The sequence below is a fragment of the Cricetulus griseus genome (assembly GCF_003668045.3).
Source record: "Cricetulus griseus strain 17A/GY chromosome 1 unlocalized genomic scaffold, alternate assembly CriGri-PICRH-1.0 chr1_1, whole genome shotgun sequence".
NCBI classification, from domain to species: Eukaryota; Metazoa; Chordata; class Mammalia; order Rodentia; family Cricetidae; genus Cricetulus; species Cricetulus griseus.
This window is the reverse complement of record NW_023276807.1, coordinates 83,827,344-83,848,236: the sequence shown is the minus strand read 5'-3', so window position 1 is coordinate 83,848,236 and position 20,893 is coordinate 83,827,344. Positions and strand designations below refer to the sequence as shown.

Here is a 20,893-nt window from a genome sequence, read left to right as displayed (position 1 = left end):
CCTTGTTAGAGGAAATGTGTCACTGGTGTGGACTTTGAAACCTCAAAGCTCAAGCCAGAGCCAGTGATTCTCTCTTCTGCTGCCTGTGATTCCAGATATAGCGCTCTCTACTACCTCTCCAGCACCATGTCTGCCTGTGTGCCACCATGCTCCCTGCCATAATGATAGTGGACAAAACCTCTGAAACTATAAGCAAGCTCCAAGTAAATGCTTTCTTTCCTAAGAATGACCGTGGTCATGGTATATCTTCACAGCAACAGAATAGTGACTGAGACATCCCTCCAAAACCCAACACTCTGAAACATTAGACTGGGAACACAGCTGGCAAAAAAGTAAGTTTATTCTTGAGATGCAAATGTGAATAGCATATGATGCTAATAAGCTAGAATCTGAAGCCAACAAACAGGCAAATTCAGATTTATACACACAAGCAAATGGACTCAAATGCAAAGCACAGCATAAATTTCCTGTCCACACCACAAGAGCAAAACATTATACATCACCATTTCACACACAGCACACAAAAATAAAATATTATTCTAAAAACTCTTAGCAAAGACTTTCTAGGATTTAAATGTCAGCTACCAGAAGATTGAGTTTATTAATCCCAGGTGACAAATAGAAGCAAGTCTCAAACTTAAAGTACTTTGCAAATAAACTTGAATTCAAACAATAAGTGGAGATGATTGACAGTCTGCATACAAAACCATATGCAATGGGGGACAATACACTACATCTTCAAAGAGCATCAGGAAAAATTAGAATTGATGTCAAAGTTTAACTCATACATGATGAGGAAATATCTGCCACAAAGACATTACATCAGCTCCAGGGAGGCCATTATCAGCTCCACTTAAAAAAGATTACTTTTTATTTTTATTTATGTGTCTGTATCCATGCTTGAGTATGTACAGGTGTGTACAGGTACCCATGGGAGCTGGAGTTACAGGTGGTTGCAAGCCACCTGCTCACCTGGGTGTTGGAACTGAACTGAGTCCTGTGCAAGGCCAGCAAGTATACTTAATTGCTGCGCCATCTCTGAATCTCCCTCCACTTTGTTCTCACTACTAACACAATCCATCCACTAAACTAGCTTTGTACCCAAAAGTTTATCCTGAAGTTGTAACACACAATACTTTAAGACAATGTGACCTTCACAGAAAGACAGTAAGCTGAAACATTTGTTTTCCTCTAGCTGGAACAAAAAATTACTCATGTGATCTACAGAGCAAGCAACTTTTTAAAACCTCTTCATTTATTAAAAAGAATGCACTAGTGCCTTCCTTCTAGTGCCTGCCTTCCCCACAACACTGTTGTAGGGACACAATAAAATAATGTATATAAAGCAGTATTTAAGTACAGTACTAAATATCATGCAACTTATGATGCAACACTAACGATTCACTCTATCAACCAATAACAGCAATCAAGTTCAATGTGTACAGCTAACAGAATTTGAAAAGATTCCATATTTACCAATGTTTATGCAAAAGAAAAATCCCTATGCTTTTATGCTAAGAAGTCATCCTATGTGGATAGTCACACAGTGTACATGAACTCTGGCTCTCTTCACATGACAGGTGGAGAACTGAGACTCCTCATCCATCACAGGTCGGCAACACAAGTGGGATACATGGACAAGCAAGGCAGAGTTTTAAATGAGAGAGGACACCTTTTTTGATGTATCAACACACAAAATGACACAATTAGTGTAAATGTGACCTGCCCTTTCCACTCTGCCTCAGGTGCAGAGGTTTGTGCTGTACTGGTTTGGGCCTACAAGCACTCCAACACAGTGTTTAACTTAAGGCGAATACTGAAGTCATGTGCCAAACAAACTCCCTGCATGCTTGACTGGAGGAAACCAAAGAACCGAAAGGTGAAATGTCCTCAGACACAGTTTTGGGTTATTTACAGAACAGTGATGACAGAGTGTGTGATGTGGGCCTCACATGCTAACAACTTCAACTGACACTAGGTTTCTTGTTTTGTAGAAGTGTAAACAAAGCACTGACCTGAGGTATGAGACTGTTTCCCATGTCTACTTAGGAGCCAAAGAGCAAGGACACCTGGTGTTGTGCACGTGAAGAAAATACAGGCATGGTGACTGATGCATGGCCACTACTACATATTGATATTATACAAACTTCTTGTCAAAGCTAGGGACCCAATATAAAATGATGAGTGGAGCCCTCAACAATGAGATGCATTCAGAGGATTCTGACGGATTTGTTAGTTGTTAGTGAGAAGAACAGCACTGGGATAGAGACGAGGGCAGAAAGACATTAGCATCACACACAAGGAACTTGGTAGGAAAGGTGGATGACATCAGTCCAAAGGGAAAGGGGTGTGTAGAGATGTTCAAAGTAACCACAGAAACAGGGAGGAGAGCAATAGACAGAAAGCTGAGGGTCAAAGCAAGGCTGAGGGTTAGCTCCAACATCTTTTTGTTGTCCTCCATTCCCAGACATAATTAGAATGTGAACCTTAATAGAACGAAAACAGTCTCCAACTAGTCCCTTTCACCCGGACAGGCTAAATCTCTAAATTCAGTTGCTTTACATATATTTTCTTTTTCTTAAGAAACTTAATATATTTTTATTTTACATTGGTATTTTTCCTACATGCATTTCTGTATAAGGGCATCGGATCCCCTGGAACAGGAGTTACAGACATCTGTGAGCTGCCATGTGGGGGCTACGAATTGAACCCGGGTCCTCTGGAAGACCAGCCAGTGCTCCTAACCACTGAGCCATTTTTCCAGCTCCATGAATACATTTTCTGTAGGGAGCCGTCCCTGCATTCTCCATTACAAGATGGCGCCTGCATCCGGCAGGCACCGAATGTAAACAAGATTATTGCGCAGGCGCTGGGTAATTTTCCATTCCTTGATCTCTGCCTATTCCGTGGCGTCATATGGCCTGATGAGCTGCAGCCAATCATAGGGTGACACGTCCCAGGCGGCGGCTGCCAGCCTTTATTAGGGGACGGGATTCTTGGCTCAGGGTCTCTGATCTGGGAAGCTTATGCTCTCCTCTCAAGATGCATTAAAGCTTGTCTGCAGAAGGATCCGAGTGTCCTGCGTATGATTTCTTGCTGGCGAGAAATACAGAGCGGGCGCGGGACAATTTTCTAACTTTAGTTTTCATCACAAACACGGAGTACAAAGTGGGTAATCACATTTTCTATTCTATTCAGGTTTTGTGCTCTACAATGTGCTAACATATTCACTAACTGAAAAGCTAGAATGTAATGTAAACAATGGACACAGAAATTCAAATAAATACTTCAACTCCTACACCACATGAGACAGTTCTTAAGAAATAATTTTAAGGAGCTCTTTTCAGGTTTTCCCTCTCAAAGCTTGCTTATTAATTAAATGGTTTTCAAAGTATGTGCCATTGTCCATTGACTGGGGGAAAACCAGGATGGAAGCAGGACTACAGCATACCTTATCAACAGGAATCACTTAGAACTGTGTTTCCTCGTTCATTTCTGTAGGATAGTATCCCTTATATCAGATATTCTTGTCTTCAAATACAAGGGGAGGTGGATCTGATCCTGTAAAACTCTTATCTTGTGACTAGAGAGATGGATCAGATGCAAAAGTACTAGCTATGCAAGCATGAGAGCCTGAGTTCAGTCCCCAGAAATCAGATAAAAATGACTGACACAGGGGACACACTTGCATTTCAGCTTTGGAGAGGCTGAGCAGAGGCTGGTGGATCCCTGGGTCAAGATGGACAGCCAGCCAGGCTATCCTACTTGGTGACATGTAGGTCAATGAGAGCACCTGTTGGGAACAAACAAGGTGTGCAGAGCCCGAGAAACACCACCAAGATTAGTCTTTGGCTTACACACACACACACACTCACTCACTTTTTAAGTTAGTAAAATATAGTGGCCACTAGAGAACACCATCCTGAGTGAGGTAACCCAGACTCAGAAAGACAAATAGTGTATGTACTCACTCATAAGTGGATATTAAACATAGAGCAAAGGACAACCAGCCTACAGGCTACAACCCCAGAGAGGTAACAAAGAGGACCCTAAGAGAGACATACATGGATCCACCTAGGAAATGGAAAAAGACAAGATCTCCTGAGTAAATTGGGATCATGGGAGGCAGTGGGGAGGGTAGAAGATGAGAGGGGAGAAGGGAAGGGGAGTGGGGGGAAATGTATAGCTTAATTTTAAAATTTTTTAAAAAGGTACAGTGGACATAAATGGTCATGAATCTGAGCATAAGACTTTAGGTATCATGTTTACTTACATCCTGTTTAAAGAAGCTAAGTCAATACAAAAAGCAGCCAAGATGGCAGCAAGATAACTTGGCCAGTAAAGGAAAGTGCCACCAAGACTGGTGACCTGAATTCCATCCCTGAGGCCCACATGAAGGAGAGAAAAGTGGCTCTCAGCAAACTGTCTTCTGACATTCACAATCAAGTCATGGCACACGCCCTACCCCAATGAATAAATAAATGTAATTTTAAAATTTAACAAAAGTCTCAAAGAGTAGCTCAGGGAGTATAGATGAGGACATTAGGTTTCACCAAAGAATTCTCAATTTCAACAAACACACTAGAGGCTTTGAACAGCAAACACATGCTTTTACTTTAAATAAATTAATAAGATTCATATGCTCTGTCAATCCTTAATTACATAGCAATCTATCAAAGGAATATTCTGAGTCTTCTCTGTATGCTCAATGTAAAATGCACTCAAAAAATTAAGCTAGAGAAATAAGAAACGTTATGGGGAAGGGCATGTAAATTATAATGGGCTATAAAGCATCTCAGGGCTGGGAAGATGAACACAATAGAAGTTCACAGAAGCAATACATGTTGGTGTGGTGGCCTTAGAACCTTACTGTGACACACAGTCTATTTGCACTGATTATGTAAGGTAGCATTAACACCCACAGGAGCTTGTGAACAAAGAGCTCTCATCAGATGCCAGGACAGGAAGGGGAATGTCTCAGCTCTGAATACACACAGTTCCAGGGAAGCAAGATCTCCAGATTTCATAAAAAGCCCAGAAGTTCTTCCCAACTGAACAAATACAAGATGCCTGTTTAGCTTCCGTGGGGCAGGACTGTGTGAATGACAGGGGCCGGAGCTATCAATCACTAGTTGAGAACTTGCCTAGCATTTGGAAGATGCTGGGTTTAAACGCCAGTCCTGCAAATGAAACATATTTTCCTAGACTATAATCAGATATGTTATAAAAATCTGTTAGCTTTATAATTAACACTATCAATTTTGTAGGTATTTTGTTTAGTTGAGAAAGATCTCAGGTCTAACTTCACTTTCAGATGAACACGAGGAAATTGAAATAGTGCCACCAACAGATGTAAGTTCAAAAACAGTACAAGGATTATCACAGACTAGCGAGATGTCTCAGCAGGAAAAGGGACTTGCTGCCAAGTCTGATGACCTGAGTTTGATTCCCAGAACCCACATGGTAGAAAAAAGAACTGACTCCTGAAATCTGTCCTCTGACCTCACACGCTCAGTGACCCACCGTCACACCACTGTCACCCGCTACCATATACACACAATAAATAAACATTATAAGGGAAGAAAGAGAGGCTCAGTGATCAAGAACATGCACTACGCTTCCAGAGGGCCTGAGTTCAACCCCAGTTCCCACGCCAGGCAGCTCACAACTGCCCATGGCTCCATGTAGGGGTCTAACACCTGTCCTGTGACACCTGTGCTCACCTGCACTGCTGTGTGTGTGGTTTTTTTTTTTTTTTTAAGGTTTTCACTACTTTTTTAGTAATCAAAGGAAAATAGACAAGAAATTTTTACTGCAGAAAGTGTTTTGGAAAGTACAGAGAGTAAGAACTAGAGTTCAATTACACAGAGATAAACACAATGGATATCTTCTATGCTGCCTCTCACATCCACTCCCAGCCTGACCTAAACTTACTATGTAGTCAAGGGTCAACTTCTGATCCTCCAGCCTCCACCTCTCAAGTGCTAGGATTACAGGCCTGTGTAACCATGCCCAGTTTTATATGATGCTGAGAACCAAATGCATGCTAGGCAAGCATTCTCCCAACTCCCACAAATTCTGAAGTGCCTCTTTCATGTATTTTTTTGTTGTTGATGCTGCTTCCATATTCAAGCACACATTCATTTATAAAATTTGAATTATGATGTTTGAACATCATTTTGAATGTGATAAAATGGCATTGATGGGTTTAGGTTATGTGTCTCCTTATAAGAACTTATTATTTATTTTTATTTAATGTGTATGGGTGCTTGCCTAAATGTATGTCAATGTACCATGTGCATTCATGCCTGAGGAAGCCAAAATAGAGTGTTGGATCCCCTGGAACTGAAGTTACAGAGTTACAGACAGTTGTGAGGAGCCATGTGGGTGCTGAAAATCAAACCTACGTCCTCTGGAAGAAAGCCAGTGCTCTTAACTGAGTCATCTTTCCAGCACCATGTTATGTGTCTTTTGTAAACATAAAACTTTTAAGCTTGTATTACATGTACACAATTCTACATCTTTGTTTTCCCTACACTGAGCATTATTCTATGGACATTTCCCACTAAGAAGTCTGGGCAAACAAAGTTTTTCTTTTCACTCTTCTGCCACACAAGTACACATGCTCCCTTTTGCCCTTCCATCTTTCACTGTGTAGCAACACAGCGTTCTCTCTGGATGACATCCAAAACACACAAAAAAAGAACACATACAATTCAACAACAACCAGGTTTCTATAAATAAAGCCACAGACTTAAACAGACTCTCCAAAGAAGAGGCACGATGTTATTAATCCTTAAGCAAAACTCCAGTGAGATACCACTGCAAACATCAGGATGGCAAACACTAGAAACAACAACAAAACAAAAGGGGCTGGCAAGATTATTATTATTCACTTATTCACTGAATAAGTGAATAAGTGGCAAGATTATTCACTGGCAATATTGCTCAGTGAATAAGGGCACTTGCCACCAAACCTGACAACCTGAGCTCATCACCCAGGACCCACAAGGTGCAAGGAAAAAAGTGACTCCCAAAAGTTGTCCTCTGACCTCCATTATTAGTGCTCATAAACATACACACACATACAAACATATTCCAATAAAATAAATGAAAATAAAAAACATTAAAAAAAAGATTTATCCTGGGAGAGAAAGAAAGAGTGTGTATGTGTGTGTCTCCATGGACCCACATAGGATAGGTTCTAAAATAACTTAGAACTGGAGTAACAGACATTTATGAACTGCCAAATTTGGGAATTGGGAGTCTGCACTCTGGTTCTCACGAGCACCAAGTGATCTTAATTGAATCTTCTCTCTAGACCACATGTATAAATTTTGTGGGGTTTTGTGTGTGTGTGTGTGTGTGTGTGTGTGTGTGTGTGTGTGTGTGTGTGTGGGGGTTGGGGGATTCTGGTTTTGGTTAAGACAAGGTTTCACTTTGTAGCCCAAGCTGCTTGGAATTCATTATGTAGCCTAGGTTGGTTTCAAACTCCTGGGTGATTTTTCTTGTCTCAGGCCTCTGAATGCTGACATAGGTGTTAGCCACCACAACTAGCTAGAAAATTTGTGAGGAAATGCAGGAATTAGAACCCTGGTGCATTGTGGGAGAAAATGTAACACTGTACAGTCAACTGTGGAAAACAGTTTGGCAGTTTCTCAAAGACTTTAAAACAGAACTGTTACATGATCCAAAGTCTACTCCTAAGTATATACCCAAGCAAATTAAAGGTGGAGATTCAGATTTTTTTTTTCATTTTTTTGTTTTGTTTTGTTTTGTTTCTCAAGACAGTGTTTGTCTATGAGGCCCTGGCTGTCTTGGAACTCTATACCAGGCTGGCTGCAAACTCACAGAGATCTGCCTGCCTCTGCCTCCCAAGCACTGAGATTAAGGTGTATGCCACCACCAACTGGCTAGATACGTTGTTTAATGGGTGCTAAATATTGTGATCATTATTCACAGTAGCCAAAAAGTAGAAACAACCCAATAATCCCTCAACAGACAAATAAGCAAAATGTGGTATACATAAGCAATGGACCATCTACCTGAAAAAGGAATTAAATTCTATGCATGCTACAACATAGCTAAGTCCAGAAAATACTGTCCTCAGTAACAAATGAAACAGGGTGTGATGGCTACTCTTGGTTGTCAAGTTGACTATAACTGGAATGAACTACAATCCAGAAATGGAGGGCACACCTGTGATCCAGGTCTTGAGGCAGGAAGGCAACAGGCCTGTAATCCAGATCTTGAAATGGGAAAGTGCATCTTTAATCTGGGCCACACCTTCTTTGGGAAACCTATATAAGGAAAATGGAAGAAGGAAGGTTCCTTCTGTTTGCCTGCTTGCCCTCACCTTGCAGCACATCCATTCCCCCACTGGAGCCTACTTGTTTGGGACTCTGGCATAAACAGAAGACCAGCTGAGTCACCAGCCTCACTCATGTGACAGCATTCTTGGACGTTCCACTCACAGATAGCCATTGTTGGATTACTTGGACTGCAGCCTATGAGTCATTCAATAAATTGTGTGTGTGTAAGTAAGTGAGAGAGAGAGAGAGAGAGAGAGACAGAGAGACAGAGAGACAGAGAGAGACAGAGAAAGACAGAGAGAGACAGAGAGACAGAGAGAGAAAGAGACTCATTCCATAAGTCTGTGACTCTAGAGAACTCTAATACACACAGAAAGATAAATCTTGTATGTTTCTATTTGTCTGAGTCACCTAGAATAGGCAAATGCATACAGACAGAAGCTGTAATGGAAGTCAGCAGGGTTACTGAGAATCCAGCATTATTATTTAATAGATTCTGAATTTGTGTTTTTGGTCATGAAAATTTTCTAGGTATAAATACTGTTGATGATCACATGACATTGTGAATGTAACTGCTATCACTAGATTGTATGCTTAAAATTTGGCTCATTAAGCAGGGCGATGGTGACCCATGCCTTTACTCCCAGCACCACATGGTAGATCACAACCATCCGTTATGAGATCTGGTGCCCTCTTCTGGTGTGCAGATATACATGGAAGCAAAATGTTGTATACATAATAAATAAATAAAATTTTACAAAAAAAAAAAAAAAAGAGTGAGCACAGAACTGAGGCTTATGTTTATCTTGGCAGCAGTACAGTGGTACACATGGAATGAAGCCCACAGCAACCAGTCTGTACAAAAAAAAAACCAGATGACTGCAAGCAGTTTCTACATTCCTGGGTATGACACAATGAAACCCTAAGCTTAGAAAGAGACTTAAATCCAAAGACTGTATTGAAGAACCCTTCAGGCTTGGCTTCTGGCTTTTTCTCATGCTCTTCGTCAGCCTGGCAGCCAACCATCTGAAAGAGCCCAACACCAGGGACATGCTACAGGTCAGAGGCCATGCACTTCAGCAGTGCCCAAACCCTGTTCTCACAGAGTCACCAAGTTTGCAGACACTCAACCATATTGTTTCCCTTTTAAATCTTCCTACTTAAGTGTAATATATGTAAAAAGTGAGATGCATGATGCCTGGTGAGAAGGTTCAGTGGGTGAAGGTCGTCCGCCAAGCCTAACAACCCGACTTCAATTCCTAGAATGTACAGGGTAGAAATAAAGTCAATATCTAAAACAACTCATCAACATGACGGCACAGCCCCAACTCTTTCCTTTTCAATACTTTATTAAAACTGTCTCTACCTTCTGTGACAGTATGCCTAACTTGGCACATGGTGAAAGCCTTTTTAAAGATCATAGTTCTATGTTATGTGTAAAGGTGTTTTGCCTGCATGTGCATCTGTGTACCATGAGCATGCCTGGTGTCTGCAGAGGCAGAGGAGGGTGTCAGATGCCTTGGAAGCAGAGCTAACAATCGTGAGCCACTAATAACCTGAAACTGGGTCTTCGAAAAGAGCAACAAATCCTCCTGACTTCTGAGCCATCTCTCCAGCCCTTTAGAAGCCTTTGTAAGTGGTCTCTCAGCTTTATCCCCACTCCTCTCACAGTGTCAATCAATTTTAATTGGTTTTTCTGGGGCCTACCAAACACATTTTGGAAGATAGTATAGTAAAATTTTAAAAGAAGGGGGTTACCCTAAGTAAAGATGGAAATGTCTGAAATTTTGTGTGTGCAGTTATTTTGCTTTCATGTATGTTTGTGCACCACATGCATGGCTGATACTCACCGAGGCCAGAAGGGGCAATGGATCCCCTAGAACTGGAGTTAACCAACAGCTGTGAGCCACCACCTGGATATTGGAAATCAAACCTGGGTCCTCTAGAAGAGTAAGTAGTACCCTTAACCTCTGACAGATCTCTCCAGCCCTAGGAAACCATTCTTAAAAGACTCCTGATAAGTTAGCAGCAGTAAAATCTAGAGGCAAACATCCCTCCCTGTACAGCAGTGTCATGTGGCCTAGCCTGCAGGATACCACTAAGTAGAGAGAAAATCTTTTAATGAGAACCAAGCAGTCTTACAAAAGGTGTAAATCCTGCCTGAACTGTAGACTGAAATGTACCAAGCCTGTACCCCAAACCCACACGAGGGACTGCACAGAGACAGGCCTCACACTTGTACCCAAGCGAGAGATTACATGCACACGCCATACTACCTTTGTTTCTTTGTTACTTCAACAATTACTGTAATTGCAGAGGTGACTATTTTTAATTGGCTTATACTGTACTTTCATAGTGGCATATCCTATTAGCTGTAATACCAGCTATTTGGGAGGTAGAAGGAGGGGATCACAAGTTCAAGGCTTATCTGGACTTACAGAAGCTTAAGGCAAGCCTGGGCAACTTTCAGAAACTCTAATATCAAAAACAGAAAGTACAAAAGAGGAGAAGGCTGGGACATGGCTGAGTAGTTGAGAGCTTGCTTAGCATGTATGTTCCGGGTTCAATTTCCCATACCACAAAAGCAAAAAATGACAAAGAGAATATATGAGATTTATGAGACATGATGAAATGACAGAGAAGAGGGAGAGGTTAATTAAGTTAAAAGTACAGAAAATATATTTGACAAAATTACATCAGACATTTCCAAAATATAGGGGAAGAGATGGCCACCCAGATATAGGAGTCATTTAGAATGTCACAGAACAAAGAATATTGAAAACCATAAGAGAAAAGCACCTGGGGCTGGAGAGATGGCTCAGGGATTAAGAGCACTGACTGTTCTTCCAGAGGTCCTGAGTTCAATTCCCAGCAACCACATGGTGGCTCACAATCATCTGTAATGGGATCTGGTGCCCTCTTCTGGCCTGCACTGTATACATGATAAATAATTAAATCTTAAAAAAAAAAAAAAGAAAGAAAGAAAGAAAGAAAGAAAGAAAGAAAGAAAGAAAGAAAGGAAAGGAAAGCAGCAAATCACGTACAAAGACAAAACCAGCAGAATAACAGCAGCTTTCCCCACAGAAAATCTAAAAGCCAGAAGGGAGGAATGGTGTGTTTCAAACTCTGAAAAACAACTGCCAGACTAGATTAATGTCCAGCAGAACTATTCTTCACAACTAGAGAGAAAAAAAAAAGTCTCCATGATAAACACAAACTAAAGGAATTCATCAGCACGAATCCAGAAACACAGAGGCTATTGGAAGGAATCCTACACACTGAAGAGGAGAAAAAAACACTCATGAGGCACAGGGAACAATGAACTACACTGGGGCAGTGAGTAGGCCAGGAGATATGAAAAAAAAAAAATCAAGCATTATAAAAATGACAAATGACAAGTGTGTCCTTATCAGGAATATATATCTGTCTAAAACAGTGCTGAATGTTAATTAATCAAGACACAGGACCCATCTATTAGTTGCTTCCAAAAAACAAAAAACAAAATAAAACAAAACAAAAAAAAAACACATCTTATTGGCAAAGACAACACAGCACTGGGGTAAAAGGAGATTTTTCAGTTAAATATAAATAACAAGCAAGCAAATTTATCAATACTAATATGACAAAATAAACTTCAAACAAAAATGGATCAGAAAAGTCAAGGAAAGTCACTTCCCACTAATTAAAGGAACATTTCATCAAAAAGACATTGCAGTTCTAGGCCAGCAAGCAGAACAGCCAGCTCCTGACATCAACACTCATTGTGTTAGTGCTGGAAGAGCAGATTAGAAATGTCAGCTGTTAAACCAGGGGGTGGTGGTGCACGCCTTTACTCCAGCACTTGGGAAGCAGAGGCAGGCAGATCTCTCTGACTTTGAGGCCAGCCTAGTCTACAAAGGGAGTTTCAGGACAGCCAGGACTGTCCCACCGAGAAACCTTGTCTCCAGGGAAAAAAAATTTCCTAGAATCAAATGAAAATACAACATACTAAAACATATGGGATAGAACCCAAGCAGTCCTAAGGGGACATTTATAGCAGCAAAAGTCTACATCTTAAAAATCATTGCTTTGGGGCTGGAGAGATGGCTCAGTGGTTAAGAGCATTTGCTCTTCTAGAGGACCTGAGTTTGATTCACAGCACCCCCTCAGCAGTTCACAACCACCTTTAACTCTAGGCCCAGGGAATCTGACACCCTCTCTGGCCTCCTTGGGTACCCAAACACACCTGGTTTTTATACACCAAGACATACATAAGTAAAAGCAATAAAAACAAATCTTAAAAAAAATCATTGCTATGCTTCTATCATTTTATATCACTGTCATTCTCTAAAATTTTATGTAAACAAGGTCATATATAATTTTCATGTGATTTACTTAGTAAATAATTTTCAGGTTCAACTATTGTTTTCTATGTATCAAAGCTTCTTTCTTTTCACTACATGGTTTGTAAACTACTACACTAAAATTAAGAATGCATATTATAATCTTAGCTCAAGAAGCATTAGGAAAATACTAGATTAAAGAAATACTACAGTAACTTCCTAAGATTCTTGAAATAGGTATGTATATTCTCATATCCCTGACACACATTGAGTACTTAAAGACAACATAAAATACAATAGACTCCTCTTCCTAACAGGCTCCATATCTAAAGACTTCACCTACCACAAACTGAAAATACTCAGACAAAATATCTATATTTAATACGTTCAGAGTTCATTTTGTCATTATTCCCTAACAATTCAGTATAATAATAATTTACATTGTTTTAGGAATTATAAGTAATCTAGAATTATTTAAAAATAAATGGGGATATATGTAGGTCATAGGCAAACATTACACAATTTTATGTAAAGAAATTGAGCATGGGTTTTTTTATCTGTGCAGGGACATGGTGTCCTAAAACTAATCCTCTGAGTGATACTGAAGAATGTGTATATTGCCAGAATAAAAAGTAAATATCCTAAGACAGATGCCTGAGTTCTAGGCCAGCCTGGTCTACAAAGCTAGTTCCAGGACAGTTACTCACAGAGAAACCCTGTCCCCCAAAACAGAAAAAGTAAACAGCATATACAAATACCAGAGAAACTCAGATATCCAAGTCTAATTGTAATATCTTTCTTTACTTTTTAAATTATTTTTATTTAATTTGTACTGGGGGCAGAGCATGCACATCCCTTGGCACCTTGTGTGAAGGTCAGAGCATCATTATTCTCCTTCTACTGTGTGAGTCCCAGGGATTGAATTCAGGTTATCAGATATGGCAGCCAGAACCTTTATCTATTGAATCATTTCACCAGACCCTATCATACCTCTCTAATCTGTCACACTTTTGATTTAGGAAGCATATAACGCACGTGTGTGTGTGTGTGTGTGTGTGTGTGTGTGTGTGTGTGTGTGTGTGTAACTGTGTCTGTGTCTGTGTGTGTGTACTCGTACCCATGTATGCCACTATATAGCTTAATGATTAATTGAATAGATTTCAAAATCAAATAAACTACCTGGTGGTGGTAGCACATGCCTTTAATCCCAGCAGTTGAGAGGCATAGGCAGATGGATCTCTCTGAGTTTGAGGCCAGCTTGATCTACAAAGTGAGTTCCAGGACAGCCAGGACTGTTACACAAAGAAGCACTGTCTTAAAAAACAAACAAGCCAACAAAATATCCAATAAACCAAGTCCATTGCTGCAATAAGCACTATCTTATACTAACTGAATAAAAGACAATCTATTTTTTTTTCTTTGTTTTGTTTTTGGTTTTTTGAGATAGGGTTTCTCTGGGTAACAGCTCTGGCTGTCCTAGAACTCACTTTGTAGACCAGGCTGGCCTCAAACTCACAGATACACACCTGTCTCTGCCTCCCAAGTGCTGGGATTAAAGGCATTTGATGCCATTGCTCGGCAACATTCTAATTTTTTTAATTAACAAAAAGTCCTAAAATTAAAGTCAGTATGGCATTAAAATGAAAAGAAACTAATGAACAACAATGTGAAGAAACCTGCTAGCTAAACCTGCCATATAATGATATGCTTATCATTAAGAAAAGAAATAGAATTCTAGTAGAGGATATAATGAAAGCACTTATTTGATTATTTATTGGAAAATAAATATAATCAACTCAGTGGTCTGGACAGTCTCTAATTACCAGTTTCTTTCCCCTCAGAAAATGTGAGCCAGGTCACTGGGAGTCTAATCCAGCATCTGCAGCAGTGACTGAATAGCTTTAAGAAAAAATCACAGACACTAAAATCACCTGTTGTAATGAATAGAAACTCAAAGAAAAGCAGCACTGGTTCGTAATCAAGATAAAATTGAAAATTATGCGTGAGCTAAGGTCAGAGATGGCATACTATGTCTTTAGGAACAAACATTAATATGATTAAGATATTACCAGATGGTTACCCAGATACCAGGACAGGACAGTTTGTCTGCACTATCTAAACTCAGAGTGTGCTCTTAGCATCTCTATCATCGTCTCAAGACTGCCGCAAAGGAGGTGACTTCTTTGCAACCACAATTGCCCAACTCTGTTCTTTGAGACAACTGCAAGGCCCTGTGGTTTCTGTTTAGACTCTGTCTGTAACTGAGAACATCAAAACTTCTACATGACTACCACTGCAAATAAAAGTAAATTAAATGCATAAACTAGTAAGTAATAAAAATACATTGTTTACAAAGGAAACTGAAGTTGAACTCACCTGTCCACTTTTCCCAAATTCTAGCTCTATAATAGCAACAGGGGTGTCTATTTGAGCCGAGTGCCTTGACTGAGACTTGCCGTCAACTCTCCAGCTCAGGCCCCGCAGTCCATTGTCCCAGCGGCTCTGGTTCACAAGGCTCTCTCGGATTCTTGTCTTATGGCTCTTCCAAAACTTGGAAATGACTGCAGCTTGTTCACAGGTGATGCCACCTTGTTTTTTGGTCTGAGCAGTCAAGAATGCTTCTAACTGGTTGAAATCCATGTCTGCAGATGCAATTGACTATAAAGACAACAGAAAAAGCAATATACATTTGAGTTAGGTAGGTAATTAGACAAAGCCGTCTAACTACAGAGCTTGTTTGATTGACCTTAATCATTGAATATGCTTTCAAAAGGGGCCATCAAGTGACAAGAAAAAGAATAAGTGATGATTATAGTACAAATGCAAAAATACTCCCTTTTCCAATACCAGAAATTCTCTACCAATAACAAGACTATAACTTTAAATATGCAGTTTCAGATGGCTGGAGAGATGGCTCAGTGGTTAAGAGCACTAGCTCCTCTTGCTAAAGGCTCAAGTTTGGTTCCCAGTACTCACAGTAGTACTCACGGCAGCTCACAATCATCTAAACTCCAGTTCTAGGACATCAGATACCCTCTTCTGACCGCCACAGGCACCAAGAATGAACATGATATACATGCATGCACTCAGGCAAAATATTCATGCATATAAAATGAATACTTGTGAATTTTTTCATATCCAGCTTCATAGTGGGGAAATAAAAATTATTCTAAGCAATAAAACAAAAAATCAAATTAATTGGTTCTCTGATAAAATTTTACATAATTTATTGTCATTAGACCTGGTTTGACATGCTACAGTGATACCTTGAGTTGACCATTAGACAACTAAGTAAATGTTGTTAAATGATTATGTTACTAGAACTTTGCAGCCAATCTCAAACAGTCCAGTAATACTACTCTGACATTGTATGCCACCTTACGTTTTACTTATATTTTCAAAACTTAACTGACAACAAAGCTATGTTCTTCACTCTAGCACTCAAAAAAACACAGTAACTTACTGTGTTGGTTTTATATTTTATCAATGTTGACACAATCTAGAGTCATCAGAGAAAAGGGAACCTCAATTGAATTGAGAAAATGCCTCCATCAGATTAGTCTGTGGGCAAGCCTGTGGAATAGTTTCTCCTTCCTTCTTTCCTTCCTTCCTTCCTTCCTTCCTTCCTTCCTTCCTTCCTTTTTTTTTTTTTTCCCCCTCCAACAGGGATTCTCTATAGCACTGGCCATCCTGAAACTTGCTCTTGTAGACCAGGCCGGCCTCAAACTCTCAGAGATCTGCCTGCCCCTGCTTCCCAAAGGCATGAAACATGATGACTAATGACAGATGTGGGTGGGGTGGGCAGTTCAATCCCTGGGCAGGTAGGTGGTCCTACGTTGTTTAAGAAAGAAAACTAAAGCCAGGCGTGGTGGCACATACCTTTAATCCCAACACTGAGGAGGCAGAGGCAGGTGGAGAGAGGCAGAGACAGAGACAGAGACAGAGACAGACAGACAGACAGACAGACAGACAGAAAGACAGAGGGAAAGAAAGAGACAGAGACAGAGAAAGAGGGAGAGACACATGGAGAGAGGCAGAGAGAGGGGGGAGAAAGGGAAAGAAAAAAGAAAGAAAGCAAATTGAGCAAGTCAAGAGGAGAAGCCAGTAAGTGGCATTCCTCAATGGTCTCTGCCTCAACCCTGCGTCCAGGTTCCTGCTTTGGCTTCCCTCAGTCCACTGATGATGGACTGGAACCTGTAAGCCAAATAAACTCTTTTCTCCCTGAGTCACTTTTGTTAATGGAGCCAAACTAAGACACTAAATGTAAGTATATTAAATGTAGAATAAAGTATCTTAAAAATGTTACTCTACTTTTAAAGAGTTTTGACATCTATTACTTCTTTTTGAAGGTTTGTTTGTTGTTTTTTTTTTTTTTTCGAGACAGGGTTTCTCTGTGTAGCTTTGGAGCCTATCCTAGCACTCGCTCTAGAGACCAGGCTGGCCTCGAACTCACAGAGATCCACCTGCCTCTGCCTCCTGAGTGCTGGGATTAAAGGCGTGCGCCACCAATGCCTGGCGACATCTATTACTTCTATTGAAACTCATATTCCATTTTCAAAGGCAACATGGTAGACAGAAGCACTGAGCAGCATTCATCATAGAGAAGCCACTGACTCCCCCATAAAGTTCAATGAACCAGAGTCCCAACTGTTAAGCCATGGTTCTCGGGCATACTGGCTTATCTAATTACTGCAGTTTAACAACAAACAGGAAAGTTAGGAAGAGGAAAAAAAAATGAGAAGACAGTATAGAGTCAAACTAGTGTACCAAAACTGAAGACATGGTTATACATATGCAATAAGGAGCCACAAAAGCTGGGTAATTATGGGTAATTATGCAACGCTAAATCTGAAAGCCAGGAAAGCCTTCCTTTCCTATGTTGCTATTCTTCCTTGGCCACAGAGGCTGCTGATAGGAACACCAAATCAGACAAATTAGAGTACCCTCTTCTCTCTGTGTACACTGGAGGACTAAGTCAATTTCCCATTTACAACAGGAGAATAAATGGCCTTGCCTTTGAGGGTCACAGTGCCAGAATGATGTGAGACTGGGATTGTGGACAGCTGGTTTCTTTAACTTTTTGGCACAGAGCTGGAAAGAAAAGCAGGAGAGCGGCAGGGCTAAATGGAAAGAAGAGCAGGGGTAAGGAGAGATCCATGAAGTCCAGCTGAGATGAAAGGGTACTCTCAGTACTGTAGCTCTGCTCTGTAACAGTCCCAGGGCCCTGGTTCTTGTAGGTCTTCTTTCAATTGTGCATCTATCTCTGCAACCTTCCAAATGCACCCACCAAAAAACTCCATACTTTTCCTTTGCTTTGATAAAACACCATGACCAAAAGTAGCTTATAGACGGTCAGTAACAACCAAAGCCTCTTCTCTTCTAGTTCTATTTCTCTTCACCTCTCCATACTTATCATAATCCCCCACTTACTGTTCTTCCCTCATATAATGAACCCATTTTATCTCCTAAAATTTGCCACTCCATCCCCATCCTATAAACCTTTGCCTAAGTTACTCCCTCTGCCTAGAAAATCCTAGCTGCTGTTCCTTCATCCCTGCTCCTTGCTGATGTCACTTAATTCAGGGCTTTCACACAGATCTCACATTAGCTTGGTATAGTGGTACAGGCCTATAATCCAAGCACTTGGGATGTTAAGCAGAAGGATCAGGAGTTCAAGTCCAGCCTGGGCTATATGAGACTCTGTCCTAATAAAACAAAACAAACCTGGGATAGGGGTCTCTTTCTAGACTTTACAATAAATTAGTGATATTTTCCATTAGTATAGGATAACTGCCAGACCTACCTAGATCTTGCTGCAAAATGTAAATGCTTTAAAAGTATAAGGACTCAGTCAGGCTTAGTGGCATACACCTTTAATCCCAGCACTAAGGAGGCAGGGGCAGGAAGATCACTGAGTTTGAGGCTAGGTCTACAGAGTGAGTTCCAGATAGACAGAACTACACAGAACAACTCTGTCTCGAAAAAGACAACAAAAGAGTGTAAGGATTCTGTTCCATTTTTTATCATTTAATCCCTGAGGTCCAGCACAGAGACTAACACAGTAGGTGCCTGTGAACTATGGAAGACATACAAAGATCAAGATCAGGAGTGAAGAGCAGATGAGTCCCAGGGGATTTTTAGGGCAATAAAAGTATTCTGAGGAATTTTAAAGATACATATCTTTATGCATATTAAAACTCATAGAATGATCTGGAGTGGTGTTGTACACCTTTAGGTCCACCCAGTACTCAGGAAGCAGAGGCAGGTGGATCTCTGAGTTTGAGGCAAGCTTGGTCTAGAGAGTGAGTTCCAGGCCAGTCAATGCCACACTGTCTCAAAAAACAATCTAAACAAGAAACAAAGAAACAAAACCATAGAATGAGCCCTAGGCTGTAGATTTAGTGATGTGATATGCTTGTTCAACTACTGTAACAAACAGTACCATAGTTTAGGATGTTAACAAAGCAGAGAGCTGAGGGTGTGGCACACGGGATTATGGACAGGAGGCATTTGTGGACTTTCATTCTCTTCTTAATTTTGCTGTGAATCTAAAGCAATTTCTAACAAAGACTGTTTTCAAACACTAAGGACTGGAGATGGCTCAGTGGTTAAGAGCACTGGCTATTCTTTGCAGAGGACATGGGTTTGGTTCCCAATACCCATATAGCTGCTCATAGTTATCCAGAACTCCAGGGATCTAAAGCTCTCTTCTGACTTCCTCGGGCATCAGGCATGCACACACACATGAAGATAAAATAGTCATAGACATGAAAATAAAGATATTTCTTTAAATATCTTAAAATTTTTAAGTGAATTGTGAACTGGAGTTGTGCCTGTGATATAACATGTGTGGCAAACACACAGATGCTGAGTTCAATCCACAGCACTGTACAAAAATGAAAAAAAAAAAAAGCAGAAGTGATTCTATGACAAATTTTTGGCTCACATTTTTAGAAAATGCAATGCTTTTCAAGAGGCTTTCTCATGGAGCCCAGATGCTGACAATGCACAGTTTAATGGAGAGTTACTCTTAGTCAACAAGCAAACCGCTGGGCACCTGGAGGGGTGTTTTTGGAAGAGGATCCCCAGGTTCCAGTTAAGCACACATCTTATGGAAAGAACCTTCCTGTTCAAGTTCTGCTAAAATCCAAGTCAAGAGGTAAACAAAGGACTGTCAAGTTTTTGAATAAGTGAATACCTAAAAGCAAACTCAAGGTAAGGCTACCCTTTTCAGTAAATTGTTTAAGTATCAAGTATATGACCTGTCTTCATATGGAAACAAATCAGTCTCTTAAATTTCACATTCATATATAACCATCAACAACATCTAGCTGCTAAAAGTCAGTGCTGACAACAAACCAAAGCCAGTTCCTATTAAACACAGCTTTGCATTACACTTCTACTGTAGGAACACCTCAGAAACCACAGAGTCCCAAAGGCTTCTGGTCAGGTTGATTCAAGTAGTTTGAGATTCACGAGGAAAGTGAGCTGAAAGTTCCAACAGACTGCCTTCTGCCCTAGCACAAACCTGGATCCATGCACTGCATTTACTACAGTGTGGGAACCAATGCTGCCATCATTACATAAGTTTCTAGTTTGCACACAAGTTACACTTGGTGTACAGTCTGCAGATGTTGACAAATGTATAACAACATGTATTTTCCATTACAGCACCCTATAAAATAGTTTCACTGCACTGTTTCATGTCTTCATCTCTCCCCACCCACTTCCAAAGTTCCTCTAATAATCAGTTTGCTCTGGTTGATTAGTCCTACTGTCCTGATTTTCTGTCTGGTAGAGCTATTCCTTCCATACAGAAGTACTGAATCTCCAACTTTAAGAAGTGAATTCAAGCCGGGCAGTGGCGATGTACTCCTTTAATGCCAGCACTCGGGAGGCAGAGGCAGGTGGATTTCTGTGAGTTCGAGACCAGCCTGATCTACAAAAGCTAGTTCCAGGTCAGCCTTCAAAACCACAGAGAAACCCTGTCTCAAAAAAAAAAAAAAAAAAAAAAGAAGTGATTTCATTTATAACTTGAAATTTTCAGGTTTTATTTTACTGCTCTGTCTTCAGGCACACACATGTTAAGAACTGTTATGTTCTATTTATCAGCATTGTTACTGGTAGCCCACCAGAGACACAGTTTACAGCCAACTGAAAGCAGACTAAGTCTTTATTCCAACCAGCTGGGACTATATCTAAGTGTTCAGGGTCCCAGGTGTAGCCCAAGTGTCAAGAACATACAGTTTTTGAAGGTAG

General features: G+C 40.5%; 1 protein-coding gene across 2 annotated transcripts in view; it reads right to left on the bottom strand.

The window, feature by feature from the left end:
• The window catches only part of Commd1 (copper metabolism domain containing 1), a 132,658-nt gene that overhangs the window by 69,281 nt on the left and 42,484 nt on the right, over positions 1-20,893 (bottom strand). For both annotated transcript variants that reach the window (XM_027388029.2, XM_027388028.2), the window contains exon 2: positions 15,011-15,292. In XM_027388029.2, the coding sequence (XP_027243830.1) occupies positions 15,011-15,292 (282 nt within the window). The remainder of the gene's footprint in view (positions 1-15,010; positions 15,293-20,893) is intronic.